This window comes from Manis pentadactyla, chromosome 11, assembly GCF_030020395.1.
Source record: "Manis pentadactyla isolate mManPen7 chromosome 11, mManPen7.hap1, whole genome shotgun sequence".
Lineage (NCBI taxonomy): Eukaryota > Metazoa > Chordata > Mammalia > Pholidota > Manidae > Manis > Manis pentadactyla.
In genome coordinates this window covers 62,700,446-62,723,759 of record NC_080029.1, presented here as the reverse complement: position 1 = coordinate 62,723,759, position 23,314 = coordinate 62,700,446, and the positions used below count along the sequence as shown (strand labels likewise).

Sequence of the window (23,314 nt, the reverse complement as noted above, 5' to 3'; positions counted from 1 at the left end):
CATAATCTTCTCCCAGGTTCCCTGCACCTCCCTCTGCCTCAGGGCAGTCACACATCCTGTTCTCTCCATCTGTCTCTGCTCATCCTCTTCATCTTGGCTAATCTTCATTGATGAGCCCCAGCCTAAACACTGTTTTGGAAGGAAGGTCTTCCTATATCCTCACCGTGGCCCACGGTGGGTCTAGATTAGGACCCTTGGCTGTAAATTCCCACAGCTTGGTAGTTGTCTTTCAGGGCACTTATCATGATCACCACCATTTGGTTGCCTGTGTACTGACTTATTTCTTGTCTGTCTCCTCTCCTTGACTGCAAACCCCATTAAGGCAGGAGCAGTGTTGACACTTAGTGAGAGGGTGTCTGGCACACGGCAGATGTGCTATGAACACTTTTGGAATGAGTGAATAGAAGGAACCCGCTTAGAATCCAAAGCTATTTGTACCTCATTTCCATCCACTTGGTGGTGCCTAACTGTAAACGTTTGGCCTGAAGTTTATTTAAGAAAGTACCTGAACCTCTGCCTGCCATCTCTCTGCCCTCCTCCTCCCCATCTGCCCCCACGCCCAAGGGAGTCTGTGAATACTGCCAATGAGAGATACTGTCTTTTACTGAGGAATCTTGTCACATGACCTGGAATGTTATAGATAATATATACTTGTAGTCTTACCCAGCAGTTACCAGAAAGGAGAGTTGTTCTTAATGAAACTTTAATACGCCTGCCCTTCCCATTACTGGATGATTGGTAAGACTAATGATCACATAAGAGAGAATCAGAAAAATAAATGGTCATAAATTAAATCCTACTATGATCTAATTCTACTGAGATTCTTCTTTTCAAAATACAAACATCTCTGTCTAAATTCTCCATTTGAACCCAAAGGTACATTTTCATCTTAGAGAAGGATAGAGCTCTAAATTATGAAACTAACATATTTTCCCATTTCTTCTGATAAACAGAAGTGCATCTGGCACCACCCTCAGACTTTCTACATAATTTATGAAACAAAGAAAATAATAAAAATCAAAAGAAAAAGAAAAACATTTGCATTTCTAACAGGCAATCTTTTATGAATATTACCTTAGAAGAAAATAAGTATGTTTGACTTAATGCTGTCTGTCATAAAATGACCACAGGGACAGGTCTAAATGGCTTACTAAGTAAGAAAGATTGAACATATGAGAAGTTGTTCTCTCCTAGAATATTTCTAAACCACACATGTAATTTATATCACAGCAAAATTCAACACAAAAGGGCTATTGTTTTTGGTAAAATAACCCGCAAACATGTTCAATGAAGATACAAACTGAGAGCACAGTTGAAAACTGTTGACGGCCATGATCTTCAGACGGTGATTCCTACTGATTATTTTACCCATGGAAATATATGAAAAGCAGTAAATATGGAATAAAAGGCAAAGTTATGGAAGAGATGTAATGTTTTAATCTCTCAATTTTCATTTCCGTGTCAACATCACAAATAATATGCTCTGAACATTCCCCCTTGTAATGGGAATGAGAGAAATTCGTTTTGCAATGAAAGCTTACGCCCATGGATATTTGAAAATGACATCAGCATTGAAGTTAATTGATATCTATTTCTATTGGGTTTTTCTTTGAGAAGTGACAGACTCTTTCAGGGGAGAAGGGGTAATTCTTTATACTGATATTCCATTCCATTTACTGTATGATGTAAATGAATCTCCCATTAATGAATTCAAAGGTCAGCTTAATATCCAAAGCAGTCTTTATTGCAGGCATGTATTCTGACTTGAGGAACAGCTAGATCCTAAAAAATAAATCTGAAAGAATATAACACAGGGCACATTTTCAAACTGGTAATGCCCAGTTCTTCCAGGGCCATGTCTTATAATTCTTTGTTTCCACGGCTTATAGACTAAAGGATGTGAAAAGAAAGGAGCAGTTTATAGGTCTGAATGAGGTAGAAGAGGAATCTGGCTATATTACCTGAATACTCTAGCTATTTCACTTATTTAAAGTTTAGTAACCATTTTTAAGTGATAATGTATGCATGACAAAACATAAGATAAAATGTAGAGTTAAAGCATTAAATGGTATAGTGGAAAGAGTCCTGGACTCTGGTTCTTTCCTTCCCTCTTATTGTATAACTTCAGATAAATTACTTAAGTAACTTACAGCTCTGGCCCTAACATCTCATTTGGTTTCCTTATCTGAAAATGACAGTTATTATGATGAGGATCAAGCAAAACCTTAGAGTCTATGCAAATGGTCAGGATATTTCAGTGCTAACTTGAAAAATGCATCCAGCAGCTATTGCCAATCCAAAGAGTTACAGTTAAAAACTTTAGGGATGAATATCTGACCTGAATTATCTGGGCTTACTGTTTCAAGTTCTTATTTTACCTCTATAGACATAGCCTTAGAGTTGAATAAAATGTGCCAAAGGTAAGTAGGCACTTTAAGAGATTCTATTAAAATTTTCACTGATTTTCTGTTATAAAATTAATACATACTTATTACAGAAGCTTCCAGCAGCTCAGAACGGTATAAAGAAAGAGTACTTCCCCTCCACTGCTTGCTTTCTCCTGCTCTCCCTCTCCTTCTCTCTCTCACACACTCACACACACACATGCACAACTCTCCATTTCCACTCCCCAGAGATAACCATTATGGACAGTTTTTTGTAAAATTAAATACTTCAAAAATGGAACACATTGCAAAACAATGTATGGATTTAAACAAAATATATTAAAGAAAAATCTAAAATTATCCCATGGCAGTCAGGATTGGTGAAATCTCAAATTCCCTTGGAACTGAATGACCAATTGCTGGGGTGAGGAAATTGAAACAATAACCCTTTAAACAAACTATATAAAGACTATGGCTAGAGTCAGTCTACAGCAAAGGTGGAATAAAGCCTTCAAGGAACACCACCTCCTCCTCATGGTTAACAGCTTGATGACGTTCTTCAACATGTTTTAATGATTATCATACCTTCTCTTTCACAAAGGATTGATTTATTATGGTTTAAATTTAAAGAATACTGGTTTCCCAGTTTTGAATCAGGCTTAGGTTACAGAATACATAAAATCAATGACTTTGTTCTAGGCAAGAAAAAACACAGTGTTCACTTAAGTGCAAAAGGAACAGTCCTGGGGAAAAATTCTCCATGCATTTCTATATGGTAATTATTTCCACTACCCGCCTTGCCACCTCTACTCCTTTCCTCATCACTGTCATCAGCACCATCACATTTAACACTTTTATGGCATCTTAAAATTCACAAACAACTTCATATATTGTTTATTTTAATCCTTAAAACAATTTTGTCATGTAGAAAGAATACTCTTAGCTCTTCAATTTTCAGATAAAAAAAGGGAAGCTCAGAGCAGTGAAGTGACTGGCTCAAGATCATTCACCCAGTAAAGGTATGCTCACCCAGACATACTGATGACCCCTAAATGACTATCTCCAACTCACATCTCTCCTCTCAAGCCCCAGGACCCACGTCCAATCATGACTGAACACCTGCGCTTTGCAGTTCCAAATGAAATTAAATTCTGTTTCCAGGCTCAGCCCATAACAGTCTCCCATAAACTTGCTTCTTTCAATGGTTTTCCTTCTCAGTGGATGGCACAATTATCTTGTCAGTTATTCAAGCCAAAAACCTAGACATCATCCCTGCCCGCCACCCCTTTTCTCATCATGCATATAGACTTCATCATCACATCCTACACATTTTGCCTTCTGAAGATTTCTCAAATTTGTTTACCTCTTCTGTAACCCAAAATCCCAGCATCTCGCATTGACTCATTTCTGTGTCATGCTCTGCCCTTCTCTCACCACCCCCACTTGAAGGATTCTCAGCTCTGCAGCCAGAGTTATTGAGTAATTCCTCTGCTTAAAATCTTTTGTTGGCTTCATAGTGCTCTTCAGATAAAGATGAGAATCCTTACAGGGGTCTATAAAGGGCAGTATGATCTGACCCCTGTAAACTGGCAAGATAAATGAATTCTTTCCATAGTTTCAGGATACCACAATGTCTTTTAAAAAATAAATGGATATTTATGCTTCCTTTAATGATATAACATTTAATAACTGAAGCACATTTATTGTAAAGTTTGCACTTGTGAATTTTTTAAGGCATTAGTAATAATATGTGACCATATATCAACCTTTATGAATTTCTTTCTTAAATATAACCAAATTCATTTTCTTACAATAACATATGACTTAAAATGCATGCACAAATATATGTAATAAAATATATAATATTTATGTAATTTATATAACTTACTTCATTGTGCATAATTTGTCTTGAGCTTTTGGAGAGCTTTAGAAACGGAGGCATGGACACTCCCATGTTGTATGGATTAGTCACCTCAGGGTCTAACACACAGGGTCAGCTTCCTGGGTATGTGGCTTGGGTAGTTACCCAGGGGCTGCATTTAGAAGAGCCCTGTGTTGGTTTATTGCTCTACTGTTTTGGTCTTGAAATTCTTAATAATTTTTGAGCAAGTGGCCCTACATTTTCATCTTGCCCTGGCCCTAGAAACTGTTTAGCCCATTCCTGTTAAAAAGAATCTCAGTGTATTAAGATTTGAACTCTCTCATGTCATCCAGGACCAAAGTGTTTATTGCATTCTCTTTCCGTATTTCATGAACTCAACAGGAAGAAGCTCTGAGGACCCTGGAATCATAATTGTGAATCACTGGGGTGGGATGGGGGAGGGTCTGTATATATTATATCCAAACATAGATTTCAGACCAACTAAACATAAGCTTCTACTCAATAAATGAGATTTACAAATACAATGAAATCTGGTTAACAATTTGGGCTAGTGAATGATGCAATGCCAACAGATACTCTATATGGAACATGCCTTAGATTTAGCTGTTACTTGAAATTAGTCCTGGCCTAAAATATGGGGTAGAACTGGGCAAAGACAGTATAACCAACTTTACTGAAGAGTCTGGTGATAGCCATATTAGAAAATTTTTTATGTTTTAGAATATTCCTTTAATACTTTGTACATAGAAAAATTAAAAACTAAATTCCTGTGGGAAACTGCATGTGAAAAATGTTTCTCCAGCTGGTACTCCCAGGATTGCAATTTTCATTGTGAGCAATATGATGATGAGGGAAAATTCTGTGTTGCTATTGCTTAAAAAATACTCATTTTAAAGCACATCTTCTGCTACTTTTATCTTGTAGAAGTTGAAAGGCTGCTATCAGCTGTAAGTTACTCTTAAAAATATACAATTATTACTATTTTGCATTAAAAGTGAATGATACTAGAAGAGTTGATTTACTACTTATCCTAACTAACTTAGATGAACTTAACAATTAATATCTAGGTAACATTTAAATTTTAGGCTGGCAGTTTTCCCCCATGAACTCAAAACTTACTTAGAATATGACAATTCTGACACATAGTAACCACACTAGAGGGGTGAGGATTTAATAATATGGGTAACTGTGGAACCACTGTGTTGTATATTTGAAACCAATATAAGATACTGTGTATCAATGATATTTCAGTAAAAAAAAGAATATGACAATTTCAACTTTTCTGACAGAGTTATGTTTCTGAGATAAAAGTTAAGTGATATAGTTTCTAGAAATTCCTTTTAGTGATAAATGGGAAAAATTCAGGTGTAGTGGTGTACACTTCAAGAAGATGAATTTTGGTGTCAGATTGGGGTTCAAGTCTGTATTTCGCTAACTATGTGATAATTTACTATGTGATGTTTCTAAGCCTCAGTGTCTGCATTCAAAATAGGAATAACCATGAATGGGACTGATGTGAGGCTCAATCAGATAACACACGTAAGTCTTTAGTACAGTGGGTGGGGCATATTGAACACTCTACAGTTGTAGCTACCATCATCAATAGGACTTTTCCTCCAGGATTTTAATCTATCAAATAATTACCTTATTGACTGGAACAATGTTTTTGACATTGTAGTAGAAGCCAAAATAAAGCATGTTGAAGACTCCATGACGTCCCAGAGTCGCTGTGAATCCTTTGTTGAGGCCCCGGAATCCCAAGCCTTCCTTCTTAATGATGTGTCTTGCATAACTCAGAGTGGACGGTTGCTGCCAGAGAAAGAAGCAAAGCCAGAAAGATCATCTTTGAGACTGTGAAACAGAGTAAGTCACCCCTGCAGCTTCCCTTCAAGCCAGAATTCTTATGGACTTTTTTCCCCAATAATGAATGAATAATCATGCTGAGTTCTGTATTTTTAAAATTAGGAAACCCAGAAAGTAAACAAAATTGCATGCATAACAAGGGGGCTTAAAGGGAAGATTGTTGGCAAAGAAAAAAACATCATTGGTGGAATTAGTAAACCTAATGTCATATATAAACCATCAACACAGCAACATGTAAACAGTTGTATATAATTCTGGATTATCCACACTAATGAAGGGGATTAGCCATATAGATAAACTGGCCATCCATAACTGTGCATAACCCAAAAGGAATTTGTGTTTGGTTCCTCAATCCAGCATACTTACTTTTCTAATATGTTTTTCTAAAGAGAATGTTACAATTAGTCTTGATTCTATTGCCTCAATAGTTTAAACTGGCACTAGGTTAGAATCAGGCATGCATCGGTAGCGGTTGACTGCTGACTTTCTCAAGAGGGCAGGCAATCAGTGTGGGTATCACTTGCTGTGCTAAATGATACATCAATGGTGCTGGGAGTAACTTTACTTCTTCCCAATCCTCTGATGATCCAAGGTTACAATATCTTGAGACTTGTGGAATCCAGTCTGTAGCAACTTTTGGAAAATGTTAAAAACTCACTATAGTTTGCCCTTAGGTTTATAATTCATTACAATACAAATCACAACAATTCACGTGGGTCTTTAAAAAAACAGTTGAGTGATTGTTTCCTTTTCAGAATTAGAGTACAAAGGATATATCTCCTTCTTAAATGTTGACTGAATAGTAACTAGGAGGAAGTGTTCAGTATTTAATTTTTTTTCCTGCCCATGAGGCAAGCACTGACATGACGTTTGGGTAATATTTCAGTGGAGCAGGTTGCTGGGGTGGTCATGGCAGTCTGATGCACTTTCTTACCAAAAGTGTTTTCTTGTCATGTGCAATTAAGGTGCATCAGCAGAACAGAATAGAACAAATCCAATCAAGGCAGTTCATCCAACTTGTATTTGTAGCTGTATAATTAAACATGATACATCTAAATGAGCTTGGTTTATAGAGTAAATCCTATAGGTTTTTCTGATAAAAGTTTTAAAAACTCTAACTGGCCACAAGTCTACACCTAACTTCATCTTTTCATTTTAGAGGATTAATTAAAATAAATTGTATTAAGCTTAAGGAACCCCTTTTTTTGTAACATGAAAAAACACACATGAGAATTTATCTTCAAACAATTTCATATTTCAAAGATATTTCATATTGGGCAATCAAAATTTTCAGAGGATTAAAAGCTCACTCTGTTCTATAAAATGGGACTAATTTGTGTTCTGGCACAGTAACTATCAACCCAAATTATTTGTTTTGGTTTTCAAAATAGACTCAAGGACAAGGTGAGCAGAAATTCATTTCTGTTGGAAAGATTCTAGAAGCGCTGAGCACACTGTGTAGACACCGCTCTCTTGCTCTGCGGAAGGCAGCCTGGAGGGCAGAGGAAAGGAGAGGTGGCTTTCCTGGGGATGGAAGGAATATGGATGAAGTGAAGATGTCTGGGTCCAGGCTGACCATCGCTGGTGCTCCAGGCACCCAGCCCAAGCTTCTCCATCCACAGCAACTCTGAGTTCCTGAAGGCAGGAGGGCAAAAAAGCCATCTAGATTCTACCGCAACGGAAGAACCAGTGGTTTTGAATAAAAGTGTAGATTAACATGGCTTTCCCTTAATAAAACAGGTCTTTTTAAAGATTGTATTAAAATCCTTGTGTACTAAATCATCAGAATTAATAAAGAAGACTTCTACTGGGTCTTGGTGAGGGTCAACAAATATCCAAGTGACATTTACTAATGGTCCATTGCCTGATTTTCACCCGGTTGGGTATTAGGTGGGTAAAGTGAAGTGTAATGAACTCTACTTGTGAATCATTAAGTAAATCAGAGGTAGTACAGTAGTGAGAAATAGGGGGTTGGAGCTGGACAGGTCCAGGTTTGAGTTTCAGCGAGGTAAGTGCACCCTAGTAATACCTGCTAACTTGTGTAAGTATTTTATCCTCTTTGGATTTATCCTCAGTCTATAAGGCTAGTAGTAGAATCATCCTCCTAGGATTGCTGTGATGATAAATAAGTCAATGAACTTTGTCCTATAAGCATTCACTATTTATTGGCTGTTAATAGTAACAGTAATTATGCTGATAACAATAAGAATAGTTATAATGACAACAGGTCATTTCTTTGTTAGTTGAAGGCAAAAACAATCAATGGAGGCTGATTCAAGGAAAGGAAGGACGTGCCTAACTGGTCTCTTCCTTTCATTCCTCTGGCTGTCCTTTTACCAGAGCCCTGGACCCTTGTGACAAAGCCCACCAGAAATGCATCCAGAATGAAAGTAGACAGGTCTGCTTCCTCCAAGGTCCAGCCAAATCAAACCCTTGGACTAGAGATCTCCTTTGAGGGCTAGTTCATCTCAGGGGCTTTCCTCTCCGGAGATCCTGTAATTGGCTTCTTCCTTAACCCTCAGTCAGCATCCTTGGTAGGAATTCGCCACTTGATAAGTCTATGGCTGTGGAAGCAAGGCTACAGGAGAGCAATGGCTGGGAATGGAAAACACACTAACGGGTCTCCACCTTACATAGTTTACAGCCTATAGAGCACATCCCCGTAGTTACCAGGTCCCCAGAAGACAGTAAGTGCTTGTCAATATTAGCCATTATCACAGATGCTTGGTATTTTACATATATCACCCTATTTAATCCTCCTAAATGTGTGAGATAGCTGTTATCATTACCCCCATTTGACAGGTGAGCAAACTCAGGTTAAGTTACTTGCCCAAGATCACAGAGTAAGTGGTAATGCCAGACTTACATGCTTTTATACTCAGCATGGTTTTGCCATCCTAACATATCTGATTGCATCTCCCAATGGCCCTTTAATGTGGGTGGCAGGTATATGCTCCTCATTTTGTAGCTCATTTGAGGAAACCAAGCATTGTTAATAATATTCCTAAGGTAAAAACACTGCTAAATAGCTCAACCTGAATTCTGTACCTCATTAGTGTTGTGCCCATTCTTGTTATACATATAAGGTAAGATTTTTCAGAGCTCGATGATCAAACTGATATAGATAACAGATACATAATAACACAAATATATTTCTCTGGCAACTTAGGGTATGGAGATAAAGAAAAACCTGAACTCTAATTCCCATACAAATTAGAAGTGTGCTCTTTGCTTCATTCAGCAGCATTGCGCCACACACGTAAGCAAATATTTAATTAGACAGGCAAAACACGACTTCCACTAGGATGCTTAAATAAGGAAAATATAGAATCATTTTGACTAGATCTCTGTAAACATAGGAATTTTACTAAACTTATTTGATTACTGGGCTTCCATTTCAGAACAAAATGGTGACTGATCAGCATCCTCAGCCAAGTGATTCCCATAGTAGCCAATGCAGCAGGTTCCCTTCTAATATTTAATTCACTCCAATTTTCATATTTAGTTACCAACTGTGGGCCAAATTGCATTATAACTTCCCTGGGGTACTTTTCGTTGACAGCACCAGAACTGCAAGCATGGAAGAACAAGTGGACTGAAATGTAGCTATTATTGTGATATCACACTGCTCTCCCATTGATTGATAGAAATCTTCAGTTCACTGGCACCTGCCAGAAGTATTTCCATTCAAAACAACTCAAAGTCTTCCCTAACTTTGATTTTAGCTATTGCCAACTGCTGATTCTGGGAACTCCCTGTTCTTTGATGCTTTCATTTATACTGAGTGTCTACTAGGTGCCATGTACTATGCTAAATGTCTAGCACAGTACTTTGCTTTCTATCCTAGGAACTCGAGTATTTTTGCTTTTATGTGGAGAGGTAGGCTCATAATTGTTATATCTATCCATAAGAAACTCCATGATGGCTATGAAATGACACTTCTGTTTTAAAAGTCCTTAAGAGGCTTAACTAAAAGAGAAAATCCTTTGCCTATACAATGCTCCCAGGCACCACTCTGGAGCACTGACTGATTCTTTGCTGTCTGAGAGCCCGGTATTACCAACAAATCACTGAGATGACTTATGGCAGCTGAGCTATTTTTTCTGGAGTTCTTCCATCCAACTACTGACCGTGGCTGGCTCTGATTAGCTTGTGAGATCACAGAGAGAGGTTTAGGCAGCAGGCATTGTTGCCTGGGTAAATAGCTGTCAGAGTATGGCCAATAGGTACAGGCATGGGGTGTGTGTCATGGATTCTCTCCATCTCTAAAGCCAGAGAAGAGCTCTAGGCGCACCATGTCAAAAAAGCACGCTCCACATGTGTTCCTTTACCTGCTCCCTAAGGCAAGGTGAGTTTGATTGCATTTTAGAGCCAATGGAATAAGGATGTTGAACTGAATTTCATCACATGGCTGGAAAGTAAACCAGATGAGACCTTTACACAATGGAGTGAATGTCCATATCTGGGCCTTCAGAAAAATACTGCTTTGTTAAAAAAGAGGAGATCCAGTTGCTACATTTTGGTAGGAACATATCCTTGCTCTTTGGCAGATAGAAGATCACTGTGCTTCTTTTCACTACTCAAATGAAGTCTTGAAACATTTTTGTAAATTTGAAAAAAAAAAAGAAAAACAAAAACTTTCCTCTTAGCTGAGAACAAAATATAAGTGAAAGAAGAGGAATCAGTTTCAAAATCTCACATTTACACATTTCTTTTAGCTTAGATATTTCACTAATTTGTCATTACAGCTTATTTTAATAGAGCATGATTATGGACAAAAAGATATCCCAAATATAATTATATTCTATCTAGAGTTTATATTTGATGAGCAGGTCTATTTTCAAGCAATCTGTGAGTGGAGAATAATTTGCTGTAAACAAACTCTCCCAGATGCTGAGCCACAAAGCTATATCAACACCAAGATGCTGCCCAATAACCATCCCTGGAGGGACATGGGGCCATCCAGGTGACCAGATCGCTGACACTGTGCCTTGCTCCTGCATTGCTGTCAGAGCAGGAGGGCAGGTGACTGTGCTGTGACCACAGGGCTGACTGACTAGAGGAGACTGGCAACATGCAAGCAGTCTTTGCTTTTTCAAGATTCCTGAAACACTTTTGATTTTCCCTTTGGCTTCTTAATTATCCACATTTCTTTATCCCTATGAAAGCAGTGTAGTTGACTAGCAGGAGACCTCTATGCTAATGCTCACTTCTTTAGAGCAACTCACTTCATTGGGCTTTATTTTCTCTATCTATAAAGCACAGTTAAGTCATCAACTTCTAGGGGTAATGGGAGGACTTGAAGTATCAGGTGTGTGTGTGAGCACTGGAACAGGTGGAAGGATGCACAGCAGTGACCAAAGTGATGGGATTAGAGGGAGGTATAGGCAAAAATCACCAAGTGTTTTTTCCTTGTAGCTCTGTATTACTTGATTTGTGAAAAAATTAATATTTTGTAATTTGTAAAATTATATTTATTTAAAAATCAAAGGAAAAACCATTAAGGCATCTTGCATAGTATCTGGCATACAGTGGATGTTCTGTAAATGGTAGATATTACCATGACATTAAAGTCTCAATTCTGAAAGTAAAAATCTAGGGTTCCTGGTGCAGCAGAGTGGAAGACTGAAGTCTATTTTCTGTAAATGATAATAGAGAGGCAACCTGACTGCTGCCTTAGGAATTGTTGAAAGATAACTATAGGAATGGATTCATATACATAATTCATTTTCCTGCCCACAAGAATCATAGAATGGAAATAAATAATTTATGCACTGAACAGTTTCCAGGCAGTGTCTCACAGAGTAATGCAGGAAAAATTTGAACTTAACTCAATATGTCATCGCGAATGCTGACATGTGCTTGAAACTGGCTTCTCACACTCTCTTTTAAACAGCCAGATCTTCTCTACGTGACTCAGCTTCTCTCTTTCATTGAAAGAAACGGTCATAAAATAACAGTTCTTCTATTCACTTTATGCAGTCTCTACATAATACAACTAAGCTTAAACATGTGTTGATTGTCAGTGGAGACAGTAATCATTGGGCTTTGCGATAAATATGATCTAATTGGTCTCTATTTGATTATTAAGCTCTCAGGATAAAGTGTGTAAAACTGTATTTAGTGGTGTTATCCAAAACCGGAATCAAACCGTGAGCTAACTTTTAAAAACTCCCTCTCTTTAAAGATTCTATCATCAATCACACATTTGCTATCTGTTCATCAATCCTTCAAGTTATAACCATAGAGCAGAGGTAGAAAATTAATTATTCCTTTCTTGGGCTGAACATCTTTAAAGACTAAGTAGAGGTGAACTTGGCTTTTGCAATTTCCTAAAGGTTTAGTTTCATATGGGGTGAGAATGATTATGTTCATATATAATATAGATAAAAATGACAGAATACAAGGAAAACCTGTGCCCCATCTACACATCAGAGACAAATCCTATAGACCTCAAGGGAAGGAAAACATAACCCATTGGCCAAATAATAACTTTGAAGTAGATTTCAAAGTGGAGAGAAAAACTGGGAAACAATTCATACAAGATTTTGCTCCTGGGGAGGAATTCACATTTTCCAGGCTTTCAGAGAGCATGCCAGCCGAACACTGCTTGGCTTAGCACAACTGATAGGCAACTTCTAGTTCTTACAAATATACAATATAAAAAAACAATGCACCCAGTTAGAGGGGAGAAAGGTCCTATAAGGACAACAAGCTACAAAGTCACACCTTTGGCAAGACTGGATGTGCCAACCAGGTCCAGTAGAGAAATCCTCGGGCAAGCCTACCCCTAAGCCAAAGAGGCTACAGACCAGAACAACACTTTGCTTGGGTTTAGTTTGAAGGACGGAGGCAAATTCGGGTCTATCCCGATTTTATTTGAACATGTTTTTACACCCACTGAACCAAACCGGAGCATGACAAAGCTGTGATTACTTTGCTCCCCACAGAAGGTCAAGCATATTTAAATTAGAGACCGGTTTTCTCTATACACTGTGAATTTTAAGATGCTGGCCAAGATTCTGGTATTGGTATTGGAGGAAGTGTGGCAGGGATTATAGTCTTTGACTGATATGGTGGTAATTTAAAAAGTGGAGGCGAGACAAGCAGACCTATTGAAATACTTCAACAGAAACTGGAAGGATATGAGGGAAGTATCAGGGACCAAATTATCACAGTGTCCTTTAAATTTCTGGAATAGTTTATGGCTAACCTAGGAGGGAAGGCATAGTTTAAGGGTACTGTCCTGCTGCCTGGCTAGAATCGAGGGAGAAGCCAGCCAACTGGAACCAGCAGAGTACTTGCCATTCCTGGGAAATGGGAATTGCACTTGAGGCTCCAAGAACATAACAGACGCAGCCTCTGCTCTCAGCCAGTACTGTCCTGGGACCCCAGCTAGAGGGGTCCTTGTCCTGGACCCCATGATTCTGAGGGTCCCATTCTGGTCCTTTGCCAGCCATGTTCTCCCTCCAGGGCCAAAGGGGTATCTACCACATCTCATAGCCTCCTCCTCAACGATGCTGTGTGTGCTGGGGCCCTGGCAGCCCTCTGGCTCCATCTTTATCACTCTACCACTGCCTGCAAAACTTTAAGAGTCATACTGAGCACTGTTGCTCTAGGCTGTCTTCCACTGCAGAGGCTCTCTGAGCTGCAGCAACTTCTTGGGAGACTTTCGTGTTTAAAGGACCATGTTGACTCACCTCCTCAGGCTAATGAAATAGGAAAATCCACAATTACATGTAGGAAACCATGGTGATTCATATCTAAGACACAGGGCAGAAGTGCTGAACAGTAGACAAGCTGACTGAGAAATGCACACTACTGGCGGAACAAGAATCATCCACGTGCACAACAAGCCTCTCGGAGAACTGCTCTGCTTTTCTTTAAGGTGCTGTCAAACCATCTGGCTCTTCCATGTGTAGCCCCTCCGTTTAGTGTCCCACCACAACTGGTAGCTACACTTGCATGAGAAGGCTAACAGTGACAGTGAAACTCCAAGTGAAGTGACTAAGAAGGCTTGATCAAGAATCCATGTTAGATTTATATGATTATTCCCGAGGAAGAATGTCTTGATTGTGGTAGAATTCTTTCCAAAGTGGCTTCAAATGTTTTTAGTTTCATCTCTAACTTCTGCTACTGTATGCTAGTTATTTACAGCAAACAGATACCCAGCTGCTGTTGTGGATGACAGGCGGCCTGCACCTGAGCTTGAAGACCTTGCCAACAGGCACTGTTCCTAGGCTGCCAGCCCTATGGCTTGATAAAGAATTCTGGCTGAATGGATTGTATTGGCAGCTGAGAATGGTCTGAAGTGGACTGAAGGAAAAGACTGACCATTGCTCAGGAAGCTGTTTTTTGCACCCTGAACTGGAGTCAGCTGTGACTACTCAGTATTAATTGGGGCAGTATCTTGAGATAAATCTGTCTTTACTTAAACATACGGTTTATAAGATCATATAAAATACAAGTGTTTCTTGCATCTAGAAATACTTGTCATTGGTTGAGTGCCTACCATGTACCAGGCTCTGTTCTAAGACATTTATATATATTATTACACTTAAAATCTCATAAAAACCACATTCAAAAAATAATACTGTTATTTTTTTATAATACTAACCATAGTAACCACTAACACTTATTAAACTGTCACTACATGTCAGACTGTATTGACAGCTTTACATACAAGTCTCAGTTAACCCTCATTATCCCATTTGATATGGCTGTTAATATTACTCTTCCCTAACTAAAGAGGAGACATGCAGCTGTCACATAGTCAGTAACTGAGATTGCCCTCCAGGGCCTGCGTTTCCAACCACTTCACAGAAATGCCTTATTGCAAGATATTTGGACTGATCACCATCATTTTACCATTGAGGGAAATGCGAGTAACTTATTCAAGGCCATATCACTAGGAAATGGTAAAGAGCATGATGGCTCTATCTTTCCCCAAACCCTGGGCCTGCTTTGCCAGTTTGTCAGTTGCCTTCCTGTTCTAGACAGCTCTGTTTATATATATGTTCTTCAATAATTTGCACCTAAGGTTTAAACTTCCTAAGAAAGTAGAGTGCAGGGAACGATGGGGATTTCTGCTATCATCAATGAAGTAACAGAACCTGAGTCTTACAAGGCTGAGCCCTCAGATAGGCCAGCGGGTCATTCCCACTCGATCAGCTGAGAAGGTTCTCCCCAAAGGCGGGCTTGAGCTGGCAGAGCCATGACAACATTTCTTTGGATGACGTACTTTTCTTTATACTGTTCTATATTTTCTAAATTTTCTACAATGAGCGGTATTACTTTTTAAAGTAGATATTCACAGACAATACTGAAAACATTCTCATGTCAAACACTCAACTACACAAAGCCTTTCCCTCAAATGTTTCCTTTCCACTTCCCTTCCAATCCTCTCTCCAGAGGTGACCACAGTTAGGAAGTTTGTATGAATTGCTCTAGACCTGCACTGTCAAATAAGGAAGTCACTACCCGCGTGTGGCTATTGAACACTTGAAATGTCCTAGTTCAAACTGAAATGTGCTTGTAAGCCTAAGATGCACATGAGACTTAAAGACCTGGTATGAAAAAAGAGTGTAAAGTATCTTATAATTTTGATCTTGATTACATGTTGAGATGATAATATTTTGGATATATTGGGTTAAATAAAATATAATATTACATTAATTTCACAAATCTTTTTTACCTTTTAAAATAGCACTAAAAATGTGGCTCACATTCAGTTTTTATTGGCCAGCACTGCTCTAGAGTCTAGACCACTTTCAGTACACTTATATGTATATATGCTTATGTGAATGTACACAAATACAGTTTTTGTTGTTTACCAACACAATATGCATTATGTTTATACTTGGATTAAAATTTTCTTTTTTCTTAAAAAATGTAATCTTTAAATGCATGGGGCATTAATTCCTTTCTTTTTCTCTTTCTCTTCCTTTTCCTCTCTCCCATCCCCCCTTACTTCTTGACAGCCTACAAAGGCTCAGAGCGAGAAAGCAGTACTTATTCTTGGCCATACAAATGCTGAAGTGGGCACAACTACTATTGGATTAATTCAGCACAGATGCAGTTTAACCAAAGGGTATCCCCTTGTTGGATAAAAGAAAGTTCTAGTCAATGGAGGAAGACTTCAGAGTTAATGGGTCCTAGACAAAAGGCATAGGAAATAGCTACATCTGCCAAAAATGACCGTTAGTTACTTTGAAATAACTAGATCCAAACTTGTTCTTATCATGTCATCTCGTCCTCTCAGTTGTTTTTTGCAACAGGCACAGTTCTGTTACTTTATGCTGGGTGATCATGTACTAATCGCTTCTTTTCTCTTTGATCAGTGCTGCCCATAAGATGCCACCTCAGTTCAGCCACTGAAACCTGACAGTTGCTGGAAATAAATGTTGACACGGTGACTGGTGTGGGGTCCCTGCTTTGCTAAGTTCTGAGTGGTTGAAGTAATAATGCAAATATTTTATCATGTACCAAAAAGATTTTATTTTGTCTAAGTAAATGTCTAACAGTGAATCTAGTTCAATGGATTCTACAAAAGGAATGACCCAAACAAGACTCCCTTTTTCCCCAGCTTAAAAAATACCTGCATATACCTAAATAATGTACTCAGACTGCACTCATGTAAAGGAACTGGGAACGCACACATCAGCATCCGGTGTGGGGATACCACCTCATGAGGGGCGTTTACCATGTTCTAGCAAGCCTTAGCACATGCAAAATATAAGTAGCTCTTACTTGGCCTCAATGTAGAATCTCCTTGAGGAAAGAGGAGAGAAAAAGAACATTAGGAATGAACAGGGGTGCATGATAGCTCATTATTTTCACTCCTGTGAATGTTCCTTGGTGCTCTGTCCCCTTTGCGTCCCGCTGGTTAGACGCTGCCTTTATCATGGACTGTGGCTGAAGGCCTGTGTATTCCTTTGCCCGCTCCTTGCTGGCCCAAGACAAGCTTGCCAATGGGTACAATGAAGCACGGGATGAGGAACTCCCAACTTGTCTTTTAGCTGGTCATTTTCCCAGTCTAACAAATCAAATTTTCCATCAGCAGATTCCACGGGAGCTGTTTTAAATGCACCATGTTGACAGGGCATTTGTGAAGTGTTTCTTTTCCTCCTAATCCTCCCACCTTTTTCCTTCATCCAAGGAAGAACAGAGAGAAACCAATAGAGAACCAAAGACAAGGGTGACACAGGGATTTCAATCTTTTCTGAAGTGCTCTATCAATTAAGACATTTTGAAGCTAAAAAAAAAAACTTCTCCCTTAATTAGGATTGACTTCATCTGAGTAGAGAACATCTGCTGTAGCAGCCCAGCCCTGTCCTCCTCAGGCCTTGCAGCCACGGGTGACTGGAGCCCCTTTCTCTTTTCCCCCTCAAGCCTGGTCAAGAAGCCTCTGGGCGCTCTCAGAACTCGCAGGCAGGAAGTGGGTGGGAGCGACGGGGGTCTCCACCCATTAGCAGCTGCTTAATCAGTAGGCAAGGGAACTATCCTACAGAGAGGTTCAGGACAGCAGATACACCAAACTAATTTACACTGCATTGTGGAATCATAGTAAAATGCTAACAAAGGACCTGGAATGCCAATGCCTGTATTTTTTCCCTGCCTTGTGCTGGGTATCCAAAAGATAAAACAAGAACAGTTGGATTTGGTGGTTTGAAGAGAACTATTAGGCCAGTGGAAGGAAGTGAAGGCAGCACACACCCAGGGAAGCTGTCTTCATGGAACATCATGCACCAGTGACTAAATGTCAGAACCCATCATCATCCAAGTGGTGACGTCCATACAGGTTTAGTGACTTGCTCATTTAGACTTAACCAAAAGACAAGCTTGACAGACTATCTGAATCTTTGGGGGAGGGTAACAGGTGGGGTGGAGAAAAGAGTGAGGTAATTTAAAAAAATGACTTCACAATATTTTTTAAAGCACAGTATTATCACCTCAGTGGTTTTTACTAGTCTATTGTAGTATGTGAAATAGAAGTTTTGCCAAGAGTAGGTAAAACATTTCCAAATAAGTCATTATAGATTACCTTATAACTCAAAAATAAAAATGTGTAAACGTGTTTGTCCATCAGACTTCAGTGCATTTATTTATGTTAACCGTTTCCTTGTGGAAGACATTTGACTTTTTCTTATGCTACTTTCTTAATAATTTATTATGGCTTTAACAAGTGGATAAGAGCTGGGTTTATAATTTTATATATACATACTTAAAAATAATTGTTTACATTGCCTCACCAATAGGAAAATGAATGATTACCTCTGTAAATTTGTTCCGATTGGCTTGCAAGCCAACTTTTACTACTTCAAAAGGGTTAACCACGATGGCTTCTGTTAGTCCAGATCCCAATCCAGCAATGGCGAATGTCTAGAAAAATTAAATCAATCAATACTTGAAAACAAGTTATCATGTGTCCTGGGTTAAGCATCCTTCTCATTCCATGATGCAGCTCAATGTTATGTTGAGAATGGAGTAATATACATAAACGCACATATACCATTACTAAACAGCTTCAGTTCTTGATTAGATGCTGACAATTCATGAAGAAGAAATTACAGAAGCCACAAACCACATCCTAACAATTCAAAATAAAATGTCATAGCCCCATCAACGACTTTTCCTTTAATGAAAAGAAAAGTTGTTTCACTGATTTAAGGTGGATACTAAAACATCTGCACATGTAACAAATAGAAGACAATTGGACCTTTAACAGGAGAACTTCATTTTTAAAACATCTACTTACATACATTTATTGAGCATATAAAAAAACCCAAGGAGCAGAACCACAAATAAAATGTTTATAAAAGTTAGATTTCAGGTAACCAAATACAGTAGCTGAAAACTTTCAAATATATAGCTGTATTCTTAGAGTCACAATCACAAAAAAATTTATTTTTTATGCGTTCTTTGCCTGTTTTTAAAAAACTGATAATTACCCTATTCTTTTAGACTTAGAAGCTGAGGAATAAAAGCTGAGCGCAGAAATGGCTAGGTTGTTCTAAACGGCTCAACTAAAATCTGGCATATTTATCAAAGGATAACTATATGTCAGGTTCTTATTTGCTATCTATTAAGAATTTCTGCAACTGGAAAGAACTTTCTAGAATTTTCCTCTCAGTAGATTGCATAAGGGTTTTTCAGAAAATCTGTATAAAAATAAACCACAACAATTTAAACACACACACACACACACAAAATAAATAAATAAATAAAATGAAACAGAGCCTTGAATCTCCTAAACATGCTGAAAAAAAAAATAATTCTTTGGTATTGAAGCTGTAATACCAGAAGACGTAGCATTTTTTTGACTAAGAGAAAAAAAATCCAGTGAAGAGTAAAGAACAGATAACATAGTAGGAGTCTCTAATTTCTTCAAAGTAGGAGACTGAAAGAGAAAAGAGAAAGGAATGTTCTGTAACCTTAGAAGGGGAGGCAAGATGGAACAAGGGAAGATCCAGAGCCAGGAGGTCTGGGTTGAGGTCCCGGTTCTGCCACTTACAGGCTGCGTGACCAGAGCTGCTGTGTGTGGTAGTTTGTGCCCAGATAAAGGTGTGTATGTAGGCTGAAATCCAGCCTGCGCCTCCCTTGCCAAGCCGCTGCCCTGGGGAGGCATCAGCCAGGAGAAAGGGGCATCTTTTCATAATTCACACAAAGGCACCGTATGTGCTAGCTGCAGCCCTATGTCTAAACCACTGAGCCTCTTATAAGCCACGGTTTTCTCATCTGTAAAATGGACACATTAATATCTAATTTCCCTACCTCATAAGGCTATTATGAGGATCAGAGTAATGTGTGGAAGCCCTTTGTAAGGTGCTATATAAGAACCACTGTTCTTGTAGCACATAAAAATGTATAGAATGGTATTGTATACAGTTCTAGGAGAGAGAGAATAACTAATGATGTTTTCCTTTCATGCCCCTTCATTATGACTTTAGACATATTTCTTTAGGGTAACAGACCAAATATTTTATTCATTTATCTCAGGCTTCCATCATGGAAGCCAAATGAGGGGAAAAAATATACTAGTCCCAAACTCTTCCGACTGAGAAAGCTAAAATCCAGATGTTCGGGTTTTTATTACTTACTATATGTGATATTCCAAGTAATTCACTTTTTTGTTCTTTTATAAACTCAGCTACATTTGTTGTCAGAACTAGTGTTCAGCAGTCCCTTGTCAAAAGAATTGATCAGCTATCAGCAGATCATGTTACTTAAATTGTTCCAGAGATCAGCAGTAACTCTTGGCTTCCCAGCCTCCTAGGCTTTTCTTGTGAGGGCACCAGGGGACATTTAACAGCTGCTTAAGTGTCTAGCTGTACCAAAAAGAAACTGAAATAAACGAGTTTAAGGAAAGAGAGAAACTGTCCACAGTTTGCACGCCCTTGGTTATAGTAGCTGGAATGGCCAAATGCTTTTCTGATTCAATTCTCAGGAGAATCTGAAAAACTGCAGTGTCTCATGTGGCTGCAATGCTCGACACAAGGACAACCAGTGGGCCCTCTGGAGTCCAAATTTTATTGTCTCTTGCTAGACAGTTTTTAATCCTCTCATGGCCAAGATATTTCCAAAGTTAAGAGTGACATTAAGGGAAGATACTGAGGAATTAAAAAATAGCTAATTTTAGGATTCATGCTACCATGTCTTCCCTACAAGGCCACCTCACAGCCACCTTGTTTAGGCAGGAGGCTGGACAAGATGTTTCTCAATAGGATCCTTGCTAGAAAAGGGACATGTATGGTTTAAAAATAACAGGTACTTCTTCTTGGACAGACTATTTGGCAGAGTAAATATTCTGAAGTGAACCTTTACAAGTAAAGTAAATAAAGAGCTGGAGCTCAGAACACTGCTTCTCTGCTTGAGTTTTGAGGTACATTTCAGCAGGTAAATGGGGCTTTTCCCAGAGGCTGGAAGGTACATTGCAGATTTTGTTTTGTTTCATTTTGTTGTGCAGATTTGGAGGGAGAAATTAGTGCACTTACTTTTTCTGGAGCTCTTGCTGCACAATATTTATACAACGTATTTGGTCAATATAATTTCATTTGTTTTGTGACAAGCAGCTAAGTCACTAAGGAGAGGAGTGGCACTGGGAAATGTTCAAATTACTGAGTGATTTTCATGTAATAGCTGAGATATGTCATTGTAAGATCACCATTCTCCCCAACTATAAAAGGCCCTTCAGTCTGCATCTGACCACCGAGTGACTTAGAGTCTTATTTTTACTACAGCTTAAGCAAAGGCTGGAAGAGTGAATGTTGGGAAATAATGTTAGGTATATAGGCTTTTGCATAAATAGGTATGTGTAATATGTATGTAAACATATGCATGTTTTGGCTTTACAAGAGTCTGACAAATGTACTCCTTATTTTATATTTTATATAAAGGTCCATATCTCATATGGGCCTTTCTACACATATCATTATTATCATAAATTTATCACTGGGAGCTATAAAATAGCCAAATTGTGAGTTATTAGGAAGATGGCTTTCAACAAATAGTTGAACACTGAATAACTCAAATTCATATTTTAGTAGCTGGGCTTGGGGAATCAAAAGGGTTTTTGTTTCAGATTTTGCTTTATGAAATAACTCACACACTTAAGTATAATAAATACTCTTACTTACCAATGCTGGTGACAGTGACACATATCCTAGCAATTTCTTGTATTGCTCAAAGGTGAAAAACTGTGAAACAAAACCAAACACAGAGATTTATAATAATTTCCTGCAACAAAACCTTTAATTGACTCAAATTTCTTTAGTAAATCATTATATTAACCAGCACTTAAAAAAATGGTAAGCCATCAAACAGAGATTTTTATCCAGTCTTGGACAGTTGCTATTGGATCTTACCTTAACATTCTCATGTTCAAATGCAGCTATAATAACCTACAGAAGAGTTGATGGAATCCTTTGCAGCAGTAAGTGAACCATACAGCTTCCATTTACCATGACCATTTCAGTTTCCCCAGACATCAATAGACTTCTTTTTTTATGGCAGTGATTCAAAATTATAGGCATGGAGACCTGAAATCTTTGGTCTCCTATGTTTTCTTAATGGACTGCTTTCCTAGGGAAGGCCCAGTTTTCTAACCCACTTGTACGAGACATCCACTTCTCAGCTTTAACTTGCATTTACATTTCTGTGTATCTCTTCTGTTTCATGGGATTTTAAAACACTCAGTGATGATGATACTGTGATAAAATAGAGAGGGAACCAATGAGGTCATCTACTCCATCCACGACTTGGAGCAAAACTGTCCTCAACCTGAATGAAGAGAGATGCTTATTCCTTCCTTTAGAATCTGATGACGGTGAAGATTTTCTTGGTTCCTTCAGTAGATGATGTTTAATATAATGTTCTCTGCAAATGACTTTCTAGGAAGGCAAATCTAATCAATCACTTCATATAATATGCCTCCAATATATTTTTTTCTTCTCTTTTCCTATATCCTAGATTTTGGGCAACTCTGCTTGATCATGATGTTTTGCTGCTGTGTGTTCTGCTGGCAGCTGCCATTGCTGCTGATAAGGCCCTTAGGTCCTCCTGGGGGCCCAGAAATGGCATGAGTGGTTAATGGTCTTGGAGGTCTTCTACCCTATTACTTTTTTGCCAAGTAAAACGGGGAAAGAAAAAAAAAAAAGGTACATTTGGGAGCCACATAATACTCTGTTGTTAGAAAGAGGTAGTCCCATGTAGACATGGCTCTAATGAATCTTTGGACAGCCCCAAAATCATTACATCACCAGATAGATTTTGATTCTTTTAAAGACCTAGGAATGACTTTTGGGCCATGCTTCTTTAGATCAACTATGGATGTAGACTTTTCTAGAACAGAGATTCATTTATTCACTTATTTAACAAATATTTATTGGAAGCCTCCTATGTTCTAGGGCATGGGGCATGGGGGGGAATGCAGCAGGAAACAAGCAAGGAGAAACCCTTGTTTTTTTGGTCTAATACTCTGGTGGATGGTAAAACCCAGAAACAAGCCTGGTGTTAAAATAATACCAACTAGGAACACTGCTGTTTTGATGATATATGCACTAAAAACCATTAACCCTGGAAGGAATGTGGTCTTTAATGGTAAGTCATTTTTTCTTCCTTTTTATGACCATCATTATCACTATGCCCTGATGGTCACTTGCTAGGATTTTGACAGGAGCAGTCCTGC

The 23,314-nt window shown here is 38.6% G+C and overlaps 1 protein-coding gene across 2 annotated transcripts in view; it reads right to left on the bottom strand.

Moving 5' to 3' along the window:
- SLC25A21 (solute carrier family 25 member 21) overlaps positions 1-23,314 on the bottom strand; it is a 474,204-nt gene that overhangs the window by 31,943 nt on the left and 418,947 nt on the right. For both annotated transcript variants that reach the window (XM_057488493.1, XM_036881288.2), the window contains 3 exons: positions 21,765-21,824; positions 18,403-18,510; positions 5,911-6,075 (listed from right to left, as the gene is read on the bottom strand). In XM_057488493.1, coding sequence (XP_057344476.1) covers positions 5,911-6,075; positions 18,403-18,510; positions 21,765-21,824 — 333 coding nt within the window. The remainder of the gene's footprint in view (positions 1-5,910; positions 6,076-18,402; positions 18,511-21,764; positions 21,825-23,314) is intronic.